This window comes from Chiloscyllium plagiosum, unplaced genomic scaffold (assembly GCF_037043375.1).
Source record: "Chiloscyllium plagiosum isolate Xiang-an unplaced genomic scaffold, Cpla_swu_hap1 HiC_scaffold_29, whole genome shotgun sequence".
NCBI classification, from domain to species: Eukaryota; Metazoa; Chordata; class Chondrichthyes; order Orectolobiformes; family Hemiscylliidae; genus Chiloscyllium; species Chiloscyllium plagiosum.
The window spans coordinates 5507739-5527371 of record NW_028270167.1 but is presented as its reverse complement, the minus strand read 5'-3'; the positions used below and the strand labels follow the sequence as shown (position 1 = coordinate 5527371).

Here is a 19633-nt window from a genome sequence, read left to right as displayed (position 1 = left end):
TAATACCTCTTTGCTCAGTGCCTGACATGTAGAAAATCTCAACACTGCATTTAACAGATTTGGTGACAGTACTTCTGAATCTTTTTTCATAAACATGCGTACCTGGAGGTGATGAAGGGTGTTGATGTTAACTAGAAGTGAGTATATGCTGGGTGAGGTAGGGTGGTGATTTTAGCGATATGAAGGGAGGAGGCAGTTTGAGGCTTTGCAAGTTTCAACTGCCATGTCTTGTTTTGACTCCACTGGCCAAATGAGAAAGCTGGAAATGGGGAGCAGACCAACTCTGGACAGATCAAAAGCCTTGGGCCTACTGGCAGCTCACCTACACTTAGGTAAACATTGAAGGAGTGGGCTAACAAATGGGAACATTGAAGTCATTTCATGAGTTGAACGGGGTCCCTGGGCAGCAGAAAAGCACAGTTAATACTGATTACATTAGAAGAAAAGAAATTTCAAAGTGTATTCCCTCCATGCAGAGTGGTAACTGGAATTATCTGGCAGAGTAATCACCCAGGAGGGAAAGGGAAAGGAACAGTTTGAAATCTTAGTTGACTGGAGTAATAGAGTTCTAGGAAGGGGAAACATGATTGGGCCTTTCCTTATCTGTAAATCAGTTCACAGAATCATGGAATCCCTACAGTGTAGAAGCAGGCCATTCAACCCATTGAGTTTGCACTGTATCACCCTGTGTATTTTCCATGGCTAATCCACCTAACCAAGACATCCCTGAACAGTATGGGCAATTTAGCACAGCCAGTCCACCTAACCACGTCTTTGGACTGCGAGAGGAAACCCACAGAATGTGCAAACACCACACAGACAGTCGATCAAGGGTGGAATCGAACCCAGCTCCCCAGTCCTATGACACAGCAGTGCTAACCAATGAGCCATCATGCCTTAAGTTGTTTTAAAGATAATCAAAAGAAATTCAATGATTCACAGCCGATTTCCCTCCATTAAGTTTTCTGTTGTAACTTGTGTTTCGGCTAATTTAGTATAATTTCTAATGCATCAGTTCATATTGCACAAATTAATATATGAATTGAGAATGAGAAAAGACAGTAACAAATTATTTGGAACAATTTACATTGGAGTTAGGATTATAGAGAAGCAAAATAAATTTTCAAAAAATTATGTTACAACTGTTAAGACTCAGCATTCCATGCTTCAAAGGTTGGTGGGAATGGATTCAATAGCAGCTTCCACAAAGGAACTGGGCACAATATATGTTTTGAAAAAAAAAAATGCCATGCTATGAGAAAAGAGAACAGGAATGAGTAGCTCTTCAAAATACTTGGCACTGGCATAACAGACTAAATGTTTTTCCTATGTGTTATTTGATTCCACTATCAAAATGTATTTTTTATTTTCGCATGGAATGTGAATATCACCAGCAAGGCTGCATTTGTTGCCTGTCCTTAGTTGGCCTTGAACTGTAGGCATTTCAGAGGACAGTTAAAAGTGAATCACATTATAAAATAAGAGATCAGCTCGAACCTTTTCACCCAAAGTGCAAAAGTCATTCTTTTATAGAATTGGAAGCAATCAGGAAAATGCATCCAATTACTGTAGAATTGAGTAATTGCGTTTAAAAGATATGTTTCTGGAGAAAGAATGTGATATGAAGATGGGTTTCAGATTAGTCTTTTTGGTCCAAATAGTTCTTACAGCAGTGGAACTGAATGGCTCTTTTGAAGAGCCAGCATAGGTATGATGGACTGAATGGCCTTTTCCTGTACTGAATGAATTTATGATTTATGTTTTCTTTCCTTCCCACAGATCCCGTATTTGGGTTTCTGCGCCTGTGAAGAATTAGAAGATGCGGGTATATGGCAACTGGTAGATCCACCAATCCTACCACTCACACATGGTCCCAATCACAGTTTTAGCTGGAGGGACATCTTATACCAGGACTGAAATAAAAGAAGAGAAGCCCATCCATCACTGGAAGATAGAGCCATTAATAGCATGTGCTTCCACTAACTACTTCATCTCTTTCCCACATACTTGTACAGCAGGTTCATTCCACTGCCACACTCAGTATAATGTGTGATTCAACAACCATCTGAGGCCCTGTAGTTTTAATTAATTAATTGTCTTATATGCCTGTACAATACTTTTGTGTTTTGACAGGAATGTTTTTCATTCATTTAATTATATTATGAATGATTTATATTATTTGGTGCCAAATATATTTAGATATAAACATGACAAAGTTCTGAGGTCTAGTTTGAATGGAACTTTTGTGAATATTTTAAAATGTAAACGTAGTTGAGGGATCTTGTGGTTGCTGTAGGTCTACAATATATTTTTGAAAGATGTGTGACACGGTTTTACTGAAGCCTGTGGTGTATAAGAGTCATAATTGCAGCATAGGATTCTATGCAGATGGCTTCAGAAGCAACAATGGATGACTTAATGCATTTCATGGAACAACGCTGACTGGGATTCCTGCTTCATGTATATGGATTCATGAGATTTTACTTATCTCAGATTCTTGGGACAGTCAAGTGATTTTTGTTCTCTTCCTTGCTGATTCAACTGAAGCCAAATAACGAAGTATTTTATGAATTTAAGCCAAAGGAATGGCTCATGAGATATTACCGAAATCAAGTTCATAATCAGATACTTAAGGTATAGTGAACTTTCACCCTTAGTTACTAGATTACAATTAAGAGATCCTATTTATTGCATGTAATGTTAGACTAATCTGCTTTAATGATTGTCCTGGAAACACAATCATGTGAAATGTTCTGGCAGCAGAGAATTTTTAATTTTTGATTTGGAACAGGTAGCTTACTCTCAAATGCAATGTGGCTTAGAGACTAGCTACAACATTGATTGCCTTTAATTCTACCATTGATGTTCCATGCAAGCAGGATTCTGTACTGTGAGTGCAGGATTGGGAATTAGTTCAAATGTTCTAACTGAGATCACATATTAAGGGTGAAGTATGACTAAAGGAAGCCTCAGAAATATGGAGTCATGCATCTGAGCCTCCTTCATAGTTAATTCCTTATTCCATTACTCAAATGTAGGCTTGATCCTTCTCCCTTCATTCAGCAGAACTCTTCAATGTGAACACATTCATCTTCCTTGCACTGTGCTTCACATGTATAATTTTAAGAAAGGCATGTCATAGCTGAGAACCTTTATAATATGTCAGAACCTTTTCTGACCAATCTTAATTTCTAATGAATAGCTTTATTTTCCTCAGGGTAGAGATTTCCAGCCTGATTTGTTCTTCATCTGAAAAAGGAAGGTAATTTTTGTCTTTAATAATGTGTGATTGTTGTAAAGCAGCCCTCTATTATCTCTATTATAGTAACAGCTCAATTTCCATCCAAATTGTTTAAATGGGATGAAGAGAAAGATAAGTTTCACACTGGGTTTTCAAGTACTAACATTACATCGCCTGGTAATGGTGGGGGGGGGGGGGGAAGAATGGTAAAAACTATCCCCTTGTTATTTTTATTTTAGATATTGCCTATGTCCTCCCCTAGAAGATTGTTCTGTGAGTTTCTTAAGTAGCACTATAAGGGTTAAAATAGCAAAAGTGATTTTGTTTTGGTTTTATGGGTAAAGGGGGGCTAGAGAGAAATGAGTACCGCTTTGAAATTTCTGGACAATCATTTTGATTCTCAAACCTAAACTGGGCGTTTATTTGATAATTTTTCACAGATGGAATGTTAAGCTGTTGCATGTGGATATTTGGATAATTTGGGAACAAAGCACTGCCACGTGCACTGATGCCTCAGACCGCCAGGGACCTGGGTTCAATTCCAGCCTCAGGTGACTGTCTGTTTGGAGTTTGCACATTCTCCCTGTATCAGCATGGGATTCCTCCCACGGTCCAAAGATGTGCAAGTTAGATGGATTGGCCACACTAAATTGCCCATAGTGTCCAGAGGTGTGTAGGCTAGGTGGTTAGCCATGGAAAATGCAGGGTTACGGATATAATTAGGGTGTGTGGGGTGCTCTTTGGAGGGTCAGTGTGGACTTGATTAGCCAAATGGCCTACTTCCATACTGTAGGAATTGTATGATTCTATGATTTGATGATGATGATGATGGGATAGTGTAGGGAGACGAGCTGAGAATAGTTCACAGGTCGGCGCAACATCGAAGGCCAAAGGGCTTGTTCTGTGCTGTATTGTTCTATGTTCTATGTCCTATGATTTGTTTTATTTTATTTGTGAGGTGGTATCTGCACAATCATTTCAGCAGCATGAAGAATATTAAACTGTTGCCCACTATTTTGTCCCTTAACATCACATTCTCTAAGGAGATAGTTAAACCCAAAACAAGACTTGATTGAATCTCTTGAAGTGGTGTAATGCATTTTTGCACGTCTTCTCTCTCAAGCAAGCATTAAAATAACATGTGATAATAACAAATCATTCAATCACAATTCCTAGGGCATAACTTTAATGCAGAAAGGCAAACAAATGTCAGTGGCATGGAGAATTTGGTACCATGATTTATAAATGTTGAGCGATCCTTCTATCTTGTTCAGGTGACACTAGGCTTTTAGGGTGTGGGCTGGACATTTATAGCTTCCAAGGTTGTGATATCCTTTATTTGTGTCAATTTGCAGTTGAAATTCTCTCAGTAGAGCCTGTCTACTTCAAGTTATACTTAATGAGCTACTTGTGTAGGGGAGATATGTTTGTGGCTGAGGAATTGAAGATTCAGGAATGGACAAGCAGAATATGCTTTCAGAAATTCTAACTGCTTCTCCTTCAGTAGTTAGATAAATATTGTCTAGTAAGTTGCTGTTTCACACAGACCATGGAAATCCCAGGTTTGTTTATTTGACCAGTTTTGTAACATTTGATGTTAACTGAGCTATAGTGGGGATGAGTAGCTATATCTTGCCCCTTGAGGATATGAAATTTATTAAGGATCCTGTCTAGACTTAAGTCATTATGATGCACAAGAAGTTGAACAATTTATTGCCATACTGGTAAAACACTAACATGAACACAATGGATGAGAGGAAGATATAGGTAGATAACTGCAATTATAATCCAGCAATAGGTCAATACCTAGAGGAGGGAAGGCACTGTAACTTTGATGAACCTCCAAACACAACCACACAATCAGTAAAACCACCCACTTCCTACCATTGTAACATTTCCCAACTCCACACCTGTATCAGCATATCTGTTGTGAAACCCTTATCCATCTCTTTACTGTCTCTAGACTTGACCATTTTAATGCACTGCTGGTCGGCCTCCAACATTCTACATTTCATAATCTTGAGATAATCAAAACTCTGTTGACTGTGTCTTAACTCCTACCATGTCTTTCTCACTGCTCTGCTGGATGAACTACATTAGGTCCCACTTAAGCAACCCCTTGATTTAAAAAAAAAGTTTCAGCCTTTTTTTAAACCATTTCCTCCAAATCTACTATCTCTCCAATGACTTGTAGTCCCAAAAACCCTCAGAGATATCGCCACTCTTCCAATTTTGACCAATCAAGTATCCCTTACTTTAATTCATTGGTGGTTGTGCTTTCAGATGACTAAGACAATATTTACAATAAATTGAAGGTAACAGTGGTATTGGACAGGGTTTAAATGTGATGATGCGCTCAATCCTTGGCCTTCCACCTGGCAAGGTAATTTACAATTTCTTATGTTCCAATGTCTTTCTTCCTCCAATCTAGCCAGCATCGAAGAGGTGAGGCTGAGGGAGGGAGGAGGTTGTTCAAAAATTTTCTCATTCTAAGTGTTACAATTCTATGTGAAATAACATTGGTCATCCTGTTGAGTGTTTATTGAAATTAATGTGCAGTGTAAAACGCAGTCATCTGTAATTTGAAAAGCTCTGTACAGACATCAGATTAAGTCTTACAGAGTTGTATCACTGAACCAAATGAAGAGTACTAATTAAAAAGAAAACCATGCAGCATTAGAAAATCACAGCGCAGTTAACCCATCCCATCACAAAAAGTTGACCTTCACCAAATGGTTATTAATATTTTTGTCTTGTTTCCATTTGCATAATTTTGGCATTTCTTTGTGGTCATTCATTTATTTATTCAACTCCATGTTGACACATTCTAAGCAATGAACTGATATGCAAAATCAATTCTTTCAGCACATTGTGATACCTTGCTTTTGCTTTCTACTGCAAGTTCAGTACAACTTTGTTTGCTAAATTATCACAAGTCCAGACAAAACAGTGAGAACTACAGACTCCAACAGGCCCACTCGTACCCAGTAACAGAATACAATTATAAATATGGAGAGGGTTCCTCATGGGTCATGGTTTCATCCTTGAGATTAATTCAAAGATTAGCAATAGCCTGGGAATTGATGAAATTCTGATGGTCATTTTTTTTTGTTGCATTTCCTTTCTGTTGTCATCGGTTGAAGAACAAATAGAGCATCCAAAGTTCCTAAACAATTCATTGTACAAAAACATCCAAGTCCACTCAACTAAACATTTTTTTCTTTAGATGGATCCTATTTACTTTGCATTTTAAGAGCATAAATATATTAAAAAAACCTCATGTTTTATGAAAAGACTGAGGCGAGTGAAATTTAGCTTGGGTGGTACACAAAATCAATAGTATTGCTTTTCCTGCCAGTTGAGCATTGTGGTTTGCTATCCAGTTCCATTTGTTTTAATGAAAATAAACATTGCAGAGGGTAGGCAATTAGTGGAAAATGTGGTGCCAACAATATTTTCTCCTCACCCAAGTTCAGTTTCACCTTCAGAATTTTCCATGAATGACAGAGTGGATCCTCTTATAAATGGTCTGCTATCAAGCATTACATTAGCTTGTGGAAGGCATTCTTCAGTGGGAGGGAGAATCAACTGAAGGGCACAACATTTCAAAGGATGTCCATTCATGACTGAACAACTTGTTTGTACAATTAAACATGGCCTCTTAAGCAGTTATAAACAAGTTCTGACTAAAATAAAACAAAGAATTCCAGATACTGGAAATCTGAATCAAGAATAGATATTGTTGGAGAACCTCAGCAGTTCTGGCAATATCTGTAGAGAAAAAGCATAGTTGATGTGTCATGTGTTCTGAAGAAGGGCCACTGGACTCGAAATATTAACTCTGCTTTCTCCACGCAGATGCTGCCAGACCTGCTGAGTTTCTTCAGCAATTCCTGTTTTTTGTGACAAAATGATCTTGCTGGTTAGATTCAGGAGGATTTGGACATCCTAGCTTTCAGCTGGAAAACCTATATATCTCTTTTCTCCCCAGTTCCTCTCTGATTTTGAACATCTTTGAAGTCATACCACAATGACATCAATCTTTTCCATTCTTCCTATAATCCCCAGGTCTTTACAAGCTTGGGGTCAATTAACCACACCTTCCTGGTTTTGTACCTTCTTCTTTCATCTTTAATATTTGCATTGTACTGCATTATGGGCCCTTGGTTTATATTTAACTAAATATTGCTTGACACAAAACTGATCGCCTGTAAATTCTTCTTCATTATGCCTATAACTAGAAACTTAAATAATCTAATTTTTAGGAAAAAACTTAAATAGCAATTGATGTATTTACACTGTTGCTCACTCAAGGATTGTAACAACTATTTCATTTTTGAGGGGATATGCTGTTAGTCTGTCCACCTTTGTGCAGCTTTTTCACTCATTGTTTATCTGACTATCTTCTATTTTCTTTCAATTTCTCTCCATTTTAAAACTCACTCCCTCATTGCATTCTCATGCATTCTGTTTTACAGCATTGCAATTTCTGCATCTACCATCTAGGTGAATGTGATCACTTGCATTGCTGTTGTCTACAAACTAGGCATGCATTATTATTTCATGTTTTTGCTAAGCACTACAATGACGTACCAACTCTGTCAGCAGGATTATTCTGATATTAATACTTTCTGCAGAAAAGTCTGTTTTAAATTATTGGAGCTTGGTTTTATTAAACAAAAAATATCTAACTATCCAATTCAAGTAGATGAGAATAAATGGTATTTAAAACTACTTAACTAAACATCTTTATTTCTGGAACAATCAAGTTCAAGGCGAACTTCATCTCCTTTATTGTTTTGAAAATGGGGTATGTCGAAGACCAATCAAAACACCACAAAAATTCCCAACCAAATTCCAAGGGTTAATTAGCTTTGCCTATTACTTAAATCTGCTTAACTTTTGATGGAACAATGACACTTGCTACCATGTAGGAGTGGGACCGGGATGTGCCTGTTGGAATCCAATCCCAACTGTGTCACCATGGGATGAGAATAAGCCTTACCAATTCTTGTAAAATGACATTGTCTACAGCTTGGCGAGGGTTCACCACCTGACCTCTTAGTTGTCAAAAGATCAAGTTAAAGGAAAAGTTTGCACCTTTTGCAAAATAAAACTTCCAAAGATTGTCATCTACTGGATGAGCTGAGCCATATTTTGGAGATTGGTCCCCAGTCAAAGAAATTAATTGTTGGGTTGCAACTGCACCAGCTGCTCTAGCACAGCTGTCAGGGCCAACTCGCACCTTACATTTGGTCAAAGATTGAGAAGTTGAATAAACCAGAGCCAAAGAAACAAATAAAATTGGCTTAAAAATAAACGTAAAGCCTTGTAAAATAGCATTTCCAGCAGAAATGTGTTCAGTTCACATCAATCAAGCATTAGATTGCATTTCTTCTTTAACAATGTAAACCTTACAGTATATGTTTTCCACATTAGTTTTGTGTCAGAATTGTGAGTCTCAAGTTGACCCTGGTTGTGTCTTGGATCTTGTGGTCCCTACTTTTCTCTTATTTGTAGGCAATATACATAAGCAGACTATAAATAAATTAAAAAAGAATATATTAAATTAAATATACACACTCTATTAAAAAAAGCCTGGTGCTTTCATGATTATATGGTGGGGTGGTAGGGGGAAACGCTAGTTTTTGGCATGTCATTTAGTAGTAATTTGTTTTAGCTCTAACAGGCACACCTCAATTCAAATGTCAAGTCTCTTGTTCTTCTAACAAATGCTTTATGTATTTAAATTATTGTTCCATTTTATATATTCAGAAGTGTTTTCAAGAATGTGCAATTTTTTTGTTACAATTGTCTGCCTCGACAATTATTTACTGCTTCCTACTGTGTAAATTATGTTGCAAAATAAATGTTTCATTAGCGTTAAATATCACCATTTCTTTGGTGTATATTTTCAGGTTGTTTCAACTGTTTACTTGGTATAGTGAGTGTGTAATCATTGTGAGTCACTGCTCTATCAAGGAATTAATAAATAGGCAAGAAAGTTAGACTGAGTTATTGTTGGAATTTCGTTCAAATATAATGTTGGGTGTCAGAAAATTTCATACTGAGCTCTTGAAAATCAGCCAATAGGAGAGTTATGAATTGTTTCCTTCCAAACCTGAGTTGTGTGGGGAGGTCCATGAGCTGGGTGACACCACAATGAATTAACGCTGGGAACAGATCCATTGTTGATGCTGGTTCTGATGGAGACAATTTATAGTAGTAAATTAACAGTGGCAGACAGGCAATCTTCACACAACATTAAAGTGCCTTAACTTGTATGAAACCTTTTCTATTGAGTATTACAATACATTAAGCATTGTCCCAAAGCTGAACATATTTATTGCTGAGAGTCTTTTCCTCACCAGTTAAGAAGGATTATACCAAAAGAGAAGGATTTACAGTGTACAATTTCAGGAGATCACCAACTAGCAATCAAGTCATGTACTGAAGTACTTTTGAAAGATGGTCAGAGTTACAATGTAGAAACCATGGCAGCCAATTTGTCCACAGCTAGCTCCAATCAACAACAATAAGCTAAATTTAAAATTAATAATAAAACAAGAGAATTGGATATCTAACTGAAAAGAAATTTTCAGAGCTATGGGAAAAGGCAGGGAATGCAACTAAATGAATTGCTATTGCTAAGAGTTAGCAAAGACACAACAGGCTGAAAGATCTCTACTGTAGCTGTTTTCTGATATACAATTATGTAGTCATATTAATAAGAAATAAGTTTTGGTGAAAGACACTGGGAAGAATTCCACTGTTATCCTTAAACATGCCATGCAATCTTCTACATCCACCTTTACCGGGTAGATGGGGCCTAGATTTAATCTCACACGTAAAGGTCAACACCTACAACTGCACAACAATCTCTCAACCTAGATTATGTGGTCTCTCTAGTGGAACGTGATGCCATGATATTATGACTAAAGTAAGAGTACTAAACACTAAGCCATAGCTGACTTAGCTTCAGACATTCAGTATCAAAAAAATCTAGACTGGTGAGGACTTGGTAAAGCATATACAAGGAGGGGAATAGATAATTAACAGAGGTTCCCACTGGCGATCATTCGGCAGTCATGTTGGTTGGAAAGTATATTTGGGATTGAGTATAGCTTTGGTTGCCCTTCCGTTTCCTGAAAGCTCAAGGTATGCTTTATAATGCTGAATATAACGCAATTTTAAAGTCTGGAAAATTACTCATTTTAAACATGGATGAGTGTTTTAGGTAATCCACTAAATTTTCATACTAACAAACTCTGCTGATTAAGGATTGGAGTGGACCCTTCCCAACATGCACGCTTCCGTCACCAACAGTGCGCGCGTCTGCGGCTTGATTCAATCAGGAGCGAAATTCGGGTACATGCACACGCACCCAACTGTCACTACGTCAGAGAGCAATAACTGCAGGTAATATCATTTAAACTGTTAGTCCAGAAATGGATGAGACTACAGAGAATAGTTACTAGATTGCCTTTTAAAAAAATAACATTAAGGTTTTGTCATATCTCATTTAGTTTGTGCAGCTTTTTTTTCATGGTCACCGATTTATTCTGTTAAGATTAGAGGATTGACCATTTTAAAATGTTCAATTTCTTATGGTGTCCCTTCCAACATTTCAATTGAAAATAGGTGGGAAATTTTGGGTGTGCTTCCTGTCTAAATATTGCAAAGGTTCACAATTTTCCAACTCCTTTCAATTCTGAAGAGGAGTCATACTAGACTCAAGAGGTTAACTCTGTTTCTCTCTCAGATGCTGCCAGACCTGTTGAGTTTCTTCAGCACTTTGTTTTTATTTCAGGTTTCCAGCATCTGCATTATTTTACTTTTATTTATTAGTGAATCAGATAGGTATTTACAACAATTGATTTCAATGTTACCATTAGGTTAATTTTTTAAGTTCAAATTTCACCATCTGTCACACCCATGTCCCCAAAACATTAGCCTGGATACCCACTTCAACATGGGCTTGCAGTTGCCTACCAGTTCAACATATCATCATGTTCCCTAGCAGACATTTCTGTCTCAGGCTTGTTGCAATGCTCCAGCAAGGCTCAGTGCAAGCTAGAAGAACAGCATCTTATTCCCCAGTTATGGATCCTGCGGAATCAGGACTCAGTATCGAGTTCAATAATTTTAGAGCCCAAATACTTCCTTCCATGTCCTTTACCCACCCCACACCCAAGGCCCTGTCATGACCTGAGTTGCTTTCAGCACAACCAACCCATTTTCACCTATTCATTGCCCCCATTATCAGCTTTTCTCCTTCCTGCCATACCATTATCTCTTTCTTAACTTTCTCTCCCTCTGGGCTCCATCTCTACCTATCCATTCACTCCTTTCCCCCTGAACCCCTGTCATCACCATATAGCCAATCTTTTCTTAACTACTATGAGTTCTGAAGAAGGGTCACTGGACTTGAAACATTAGCACTGCCTTCTCTTTACAGATGCTGCCAGATAATCACAGAATCATAGGTATTCAGCACAGAAACAGACCCTTTGGTCCAACTTGTCCACGTCAACCAGACATCCAATCTGACTGAGTCCCATTTGCCAGCATTTGCTTGTATCCCTCTAAATCCTTCCTATTCATGTACCCATCCAGATGCCTTGTAAATACTGTAATTGTACATGTCTCCAACCACTTCCACTGGCAGCTTGTTGTGTACATGCACCACCGTTTGCATTAAAATGTTGCCCCTCAGGTCCCTTTAAAATTTTTCTCCTCTTACTTTAAAGCTATGCCCTCTAGTTTTGGACTCCCTTATCCAAGAAAAAAAGACCTTGGCAATTTACCCTATCCATGCCCCTTATGATTTTTATAAACCTCTGTAAGGTCATTCCTCAGCCTCCAACCCTTCAGGGAAGAAAGACCCAACCTATTCAACATCTCCCAGTAGCTCAAACCCTCAATTCTGACAACATCCTTGAACCCTTTTTGAACTCTTTCAAGTTTAACAACATCCTTCCAACAGCAGAGCGACCACAACTGAATGCAGTATTATAAAAGTGGCTTCTGTACAGATCTGCTGAGTTTCTTTCACAATTCCTGTTTTTGTTTCAGATCTTCAGCATCTGCAGTTCTTTGTTTTATATTAGCCTAGATCACCAGTCCGGTGACAATATTACTGTGTCATTGCCTTCCCATGTTGCACAGCAGGAACAGGCTGGGAGAGGAACTTTGTTTTTACAGACACTTAGCCTTAACCTCAAACTCTCATATAGCTTTGTGAATACATGGACAATGGCTTAGAGCTCAGCCTCTGAATGTGTATTCATACTGCAATATGATGACAGACAGTGGGATGGTCTTGCTTCTGGACTGGGTGGTAGGGTCAGGGTGAGAATTGAAAGGTTTCTCCCTTGTTCTGAAGCTCCATTCCAGTAGAAGTATTGTGATTAAGAAGATGGAGAACAGCATTTGTGTAATGACAACCTAGCTTGACCCATTTTGCCACAGATTGGATCAGTGGTGAATTAGTTGATGAGGATCATAGCTTACATGTTGTCATGTGGCAGGTGAAATTAGTGACACGTTTTTGTGGACTGTTAAATTTGAGGAGATTGCTTCAGAAATTTCTCTCTTACCGGAGAAGCACTGCATGAGGTCAAAGAAGGCCATGTCTTGCTGCTGCTTTCTGCATTTTGATGGACTTGTCTTATTGTGCAGTTCTATTGTACAGCCCTTGTACATCTTGAGAGACAGCATTCGCAATTTGATTCTGATGGGAGCCACTGGAGAACGTAACTGAAGAGGATTTTTCCAATGGATTTCCTTGGTCAGCAGTGAGATGTCTCTGAAGTTAGCACAATTAGTTTTACTTCCTTTCTTAAAGATGGTCAATGTTACAGTGCCATGCTCTCCACATTCTAGACTAGAGAAATGAGGCATGTATTCGTACCAAGAGAACTCCTGTGCCATACTTCAGAATTTCAGTAGAGATTCTGTCTGTGCTGGCATCCTTGTTCGCTCTCAGCTGGAGATTGCTTGTTCAACTTGTGTCAGGCTAATATTATGCTCATGGTGATGGGTGGCAATCTGTGGGATGTGGTGTAGGTCACCTTTATCAAGGGCTGAGCTTTGGTTAAGGAGATCCACGAAGTGCTCCTTCCAATGAACACACAGTGTTTCTCTGTGTTCGGTGAGCATAGCTCCATCCTTAGCTCTCAGCACAGTAGATCCTTGGTGGTTGATCTGCAGATAGTCTTGACTGCACTGAAGAATCTGTGCATATCACAGGGCTCAGCTAGTTGCTGAATTTCCTGCACTCTTTCTGTCCACCATTTGTTCCTTAGGTCACAAGTTTTTTTTTTGTTTGACTGTAGTCTTGATTTTCTGTATAGACCTGATTTCTTTCCTTCGAGCTCTGCAGTTCCTGGATCTCCCAGTCATCGTAGTGAAATTGGTCTTGATGTTTCCTTATAGAGAAACATACAGTCTTTTTGAATGTGTTGTATGTGACAGATTTAAGAACAGACCTGGTGCTGTGGATAATAGTGAATGATTATGATGTAGTAGGCATCACAGAGACTTGGTTACAGGGGGGTCAGGACTGGCAGTTAAACCTCCATGGTTTTTCAACTTATCGAAAAGACAGAGAGGTGGGCAGAGGGGGTGGGGTTGCCTTGTTAGTTAAGAACAAAATTAAATCTATGGCGTCGGATGATGTGGAGTCTGTGTGGGTGGAATTGAGGAACCACAAAGGCAAAAAAAACATAATTGGAGTTGTGTATAGACCTCCTAACAGTGGTCAGGACCAGGGACGCAACATGTATCGGGAAATAGAGAAGGCATGTCAGAAAGGCAAGGTTACATTGATCTTGGGAGACTTCAATATGCAGGTGGACTGGGTAAATAATGTTGCTAGTGGATCTAAAGAAAGGGAATTCATGGAATGCTTACAGGATGGCTTTTTGGAACAGCTTGTCATGGAGCCCACAAGAGAGCAGGCTATTCTGGACTTAGTGCTTTGCAATGAACCAGACTCTATAAAAGATCTTAAAGTAAGGGAACCCTTAGGAAGTAGCGACCATAATATGGTAGAGTTCAGTCTGGAGTTTGAAAGGGAGAAGGCAAAATCGGATGTAATGGTGTTACAGTTGAATAAAGGTAATTATGAGGGCATGAGAGAGGAACTGACTAAAATAGACTGGAAGCAGAGGCTAACCGGGAAGACAGTAGAGCAAAAATGGCAGGAGTTTGTAGGTATAATTGAGGACACTGTACAGAGGTTCATTCCCAAGAAAAGAAAGATTAACCGGGGAGGGATTAGACAACCTTGGCTGACAAAGGAAGTCAGGAAATGTATTAAAGAAAAAGAGAGATCCTATAAAGTGGCTAAGAACAGTGGGAAATCAGAAGATTGGGAAGGATACAAAAGCAAACAGAGGATAACAAAGAGTGTAATAAGAAAGGAGAGGATCAAATATGAAGGTAGGCTAGCCAGTAATATTAGAAATAATAGTAAAAGTTTCTTTCAGTACATAAGAAACAAACGACAGGCAAAAGTAGACATTGGGCCACTTCAAACTGATGCAGGAAGCCGAGTGATGGGAGATAAGGAAATAGCAGGAGAACTTAACAAGTACTTTGCGTCAGTTTTCACAGTGGAAGACATGAGTAATATCCCAAAAATTAAAGGGTGTCACGGGGCTGAGTTGAGTATGGTTGCCATTACGAAAGAGATAGTGCTAGAAAAGTTAAAAAGTCTTAAAATTGATAAATCTCCTGGCCCTGATGGGATACACCCTAGAGTTCTGAGAGAGGTGGCTGAGGAAATAGCAGAGGCATTGGTTGAGATCTTTCAAGAGTCACTGGAGTCAGGAAAGGTCCCGGATGATTGGAAGATGGCTGTTGTAACCCCCTTGTTCAAGAAAGGATCAAGGCAAAAGATGGAAAATTATAGGCCAATCAGCTTAACCTCGGTTGTTGGTAAAATTCTAGAATCCATCATTAAGGATGAGGTTTCTAAATTCTTGGAAGAGCAGAGTCTGATTAGAACAAGTCAACATGAATTTAGTAAAGGGAGGTCACGCCTGACAAACCTGTTGGAATTTTTTGAAGAGGTAACAAGTAGGTTAGACCAGGGAAACCCAATGGATGTGGTCTATCTAGACTTTCAAAAGGCCTTTGATAAGGTGCCACACAGGAGGCTGCTGAGCAAGGTGAGGGCCCATGGTGTTCGAGGTGAGCTGCTGGGATGGATTGAGGATTGGCTGTCTAACAGAAGGCAGAGAGTTGGGATAAAAGGTTCTTTTTCAGAATGGCAGCCGGTGACGAGCGGTGTCCCGCAGGGTTCGGTGCTGGGGCCACAGCTGTTCGCATTATATATTAATGATTTGGATGAGGGAACCGGGGGCATTCTAGCGAAGTTTGCCGATGATACGAAGTTAGGTGGACAGGCAGGTAGTACTGAGGAAGTGGGGAGGCTACAGAAGGATCTAGACAGGTTGGGAGAGTGGAAATGTGTTGCTGGAAAAGTGCAGCAGGTCAGGCAGCATCTAGGGAACAGGAGAATCGATGTTTCGGGCATTAGCCCTTCTTCAGGAATGAGGAAAGTTGGTCCAGCAGGCTAAGATAAAAGATAGGGAGGAGGGACTTGGGGGAGGGGCGTCGGAAATGTGATAGGTGGAAAGAGGTCAAGGTGAGGGTGATAGGTCAGACTGGGGTGGGGGCGGAGAGGTCGGGAAGAAGATTGCAGGTTAGGAAGGCGGTGCTGAATTTGATGGATTTGACTGAGACAGGCTGGGGGGAGGGGAAATGAGGAAACTGGTGAAATCCGAGTTCATCCCTTGTGATTGGAGGGTTCCTAGCCGGAAGATGAGGCGTTCTTCCTCCAACCGTCATTTCGCTGTGGTCTGACGACGGAGGAGTCCAAAGACCTGCATATCCTTGGTGGAGTGGGAGGGGGAATTGAAATGTTGAGCTACAGGGTGGTTGGGTTGGTTGGTCCGGGTGTCCCAGAGGTGTTCCCTGAAACGGTCCGCAAGTAGGCGGCCCGTCTCCCCAATATAGAGGAGGCCACATCGGGTGCAAAGGATGCAATAGATGATATGTGTGGAGGTACAGGTGAATCTGTGGCGGATATGGAAGTTTCCTTTGGGGCCTTGGAGGGAGGTGAGGGGGGAGGTGTGGGCGCAAGTCTTGCACCTCCTGCGGTTGCAGGGGAAGGTGCCGGGAGTGGAGGTTGGGTTGGTGGGGGGTGTGGATCTGACGAGGGAGTCACGGAGGGAGTGGTCTTTACGGAATGCTGATAGGGGAGGGGAGGGAAATATATCCTTGGTGGTGGGGTCCGTTTGGAGGTGGCGGAAATGGCGGCGGATGATGCGCTGTACATGGAGGTTAGTGGGGTGGTAGGTGAGGACCAGTGGGGTTCTGTCCTGGTGGCGGTTGGAGGGGCGGGGTTCAAGGGCGGAGGATCGGGAAGTGGAAGAGATGCGGTGGAGAGCATCGTCGACCACGTCTCCAGCAGGCTAAGATAAAAGATAGGGAGGAGGGACTTGGGGGAGGGGCGTCGGAAATGTGATAGGTGGAAAGAGGTCAAGGTGAGGGGGATAGGTCAGACTGGGGTGGGGGCGGAGAGGTCGGGAAGAAGATTGCAGGTTAGGAAGGCGGTGCTGAATTTGATGGATTTGACTGAGACAGGCTGGGGGGAGGGGAAATGAGGAAACTGGTGAAATCCGAGTTCATCCCTTGTGGTTGGAGGGTTCCTAGCCGGAAGATGGGAGAGTGGTCCAGGAAATGGCTGATGGAATTTAACGTGAGCAAGTGCGAGGTCTTGCACTTTGGCAAAAAGAATAAAAGCATAGACTACTTTCTAAATGGTGAGAAAATTAATAAAGCCAAAGCACAAAGGGATCTGGGAGTGCTAGTCGAGGATTCTCTAAAGGTAAACATGCAGGTTGAGTCCGTGATTAAGAAAGCGAATGCAATGTTGTCTCTTATCTCAAGAGGGTTGGAATATAAAAGCAGAGATGTACTACTAAGACTTTATAAAGCTCTGGTTAGGCCCCATTTGGAGTACTGTGTCCAGTTTTGGTCCCCACACCTCAGGAAGGACATACTGGCACTGGAATGTGTCCAGCGGAGATTCACACGGATGATCCCTGGAATGACAGGTCTAACATATGAGGAACGGCTGAGGATACTGGGATTGTATTCGTTGGAGTTTAGAAGATTAAGGGGAGACTTAATAGAGACGTACAAAATAATACATGGCTTGGAAAAGGTGGATGCTAGGAAATTGTTTCCGTTAGACGAGTAGACTAGGACCCGTGGACACAGCCTTAGAATTAGAGGGGGTCATTTCAGAACAGAAATGCGGAGACATTTCTTCAGCCAGAGAGTGGTGGGCCTGTGGAATTCATTGCCACGGAGTGCAGTGGAAGCTGGGACGCTAAATGTCTTCAAGGCCGAGATTGATAGATTCTTGTTGTCTAGAGGAATTAAGGGCTACGGGGAGAATGCTGGTAAGTGGAGCTGAAATACGCATCAGCCATGATTGAATGGCGGAGTGGACTCGATGGGCCGAATGGCCTTACTTCCACTCCTATGTCTTATGGTCTTATGGTCTATGGACATTGAGGTTCCCATTTGCTGAGCATTGTCAGGTTGGCTGAGAGGTATGAGTGAGTAGGTATCTGTTCACAGAGACCTTGTGTGCATCAACATCGAATTTTGAATTTCCTGGAGCAATGATGCTTTGCTGCAGGTGCCATTTTTTGGACCCGGCTGGAGATGGTTTATTAGATAAGGTGAAGGTCGGTCTAGCAGTTGTCAGCTTTTGTGATGGCATGGGTGATGTGAATATCTTGTGGTCTCTTGTATGGACAATGATCTAGACAGGTAGTACCAATGTCTGAAGCAAGGGTGCTGCCATGGGGATTTGTCTTTGATGTAGTAGTGTCTTCATTTTGATCAGACCATTCTCCAGACAGTTCATCAGGAGGAGGACTCCATTAGGGCTTACCTTCCTTACCAATCACAAGTTTCCAGAGGTTTGTGTCCTTCCCAACTCTGACATTCAAATCACTTCAACTCCCTTTGGGACGGGGATCAATAACTGATCACAGTAGGAGTCAGATTCCTCTTTGGTCTTATCTGGTGTTTCCAGGGTTGGGATATGAGGTGATTGGGACCAGGTGGGACCTTGTTGACTATGAGGTTCTTGACTGGGGTTGTTAACCTGGGTCAATCAGGAACTTTGGAGTCACTGAGGTCCATCTGGTCCTAATCACTACAGGATGTATGCTCTGATGACTGAGGTGCACAGCTTCTAGGTTTGGGTGAGACAAAGAGTAATGAGGTACTTGTTTTCTCACCAGGGATCCTCACTAAAATGGTCAACTAGTTTATTTTTTAATCATAAAACTAACCTCATGGAATTGACATTCTTCCTCAAACATATCTGCCATCTTGTTCTTTGAACTGAGCTTCTCCTATCACAATGTTTCACTTTGGACAGTGACATCAATATCATAGCACCAGAGTTCCCAGTTTGTAATTGCCATTCAACATTCAGGTCTTTCACTGCTGGGGCTGTCCATGAGGGTCATGATTTTCCAGGTCCCAAATTACATTTGTAGGAGTAAAAGATGCCTCTGTGATGGTAAGTCTTACGTGGAGTGGCCATTACACACAAATTATCAAACGGTCCTGGTGGAGCAAAGTCTTTGTCCAATGGCAGAATAACTAAGACAGTGGCGATCATGCTTTGTGACAAGGATGGGGACTAAAACAAAGGGACAGTTGTAGAGAGTATATTGAAACCCATTGGTTTATTTTCTGATACACGATTATCCTTATTATACATCCTTAATCCTTACCTTGTCCTTGTGTATGTTCCCATCACCTCTAGCCTTTCTGATCCATGTCAGTTTCCTGTTGCCCAATGATTCACTTTAAAATTCCTTATTCTGTGTTTATCTTCATCCTAACATATTACAGATTCTGTCATCGGTTGTCTAAATCCCAACCTCTGGAGTTCTCTCTCCTCACTCTTCACTCCTCATGCCTCTCCACCCACTTCTTTGGCTTTAACAATCACTGACAAGGCTTTATGATCACTCTTCATTTTCTGATCCAGGGATTTTTTTCTAATTTGCAGTTCTGTTCAGAGTTTTGAGATTTTTCTATATTAAGGTTTGTATTAATTTATGTTGTATGTAAAAATGCCTGGTAATACAGAACTTAAACATTGCTATAAGGAGATTATAACAATAATCAAGAATAATGGGATGAATAGAATAAGAGAAATAGAATCAGCATACTGATGCATGTTGACAAAGTTTTTGGTTTTGTGTCTCTTTCATTCCACAGTCAACTGAGACTTGGCCAACTATGATCTTTTCCAGCCATGGTTAACAAAGATACTCTGGTTTC

The 19633-nt window shown here is 40.6% G+C and overlaps 1 protein-coding gene across 2 annotated transcripts in view; it reads left to right on the top strand.

The window, feature by feature from the left end:
- LOC122540579 (ubiquitin-associated and SH3 domain-containing protein B-like) overlaps positions 1-9131 on the top strand; it is a 146004-nt gene extending 136873 nt beyond the window's left edge. For both annotated transcript variants that reach the window (XM_043676456.2, XM_043676457.2), the window contains one exon: positions 1780-9131. In XM_043676456.2, coding sequence (XP_043532391.1) covers positions 1780-1917 — 138 coding nt within the window. In that variant the 3' untranslated portion in view covers positions 1918-9131. The remainder of the gene's footprint in view (positions 1-1779) is intronic.
- Positions 9132-19633: the final 10502 nt, after the last annotated feature.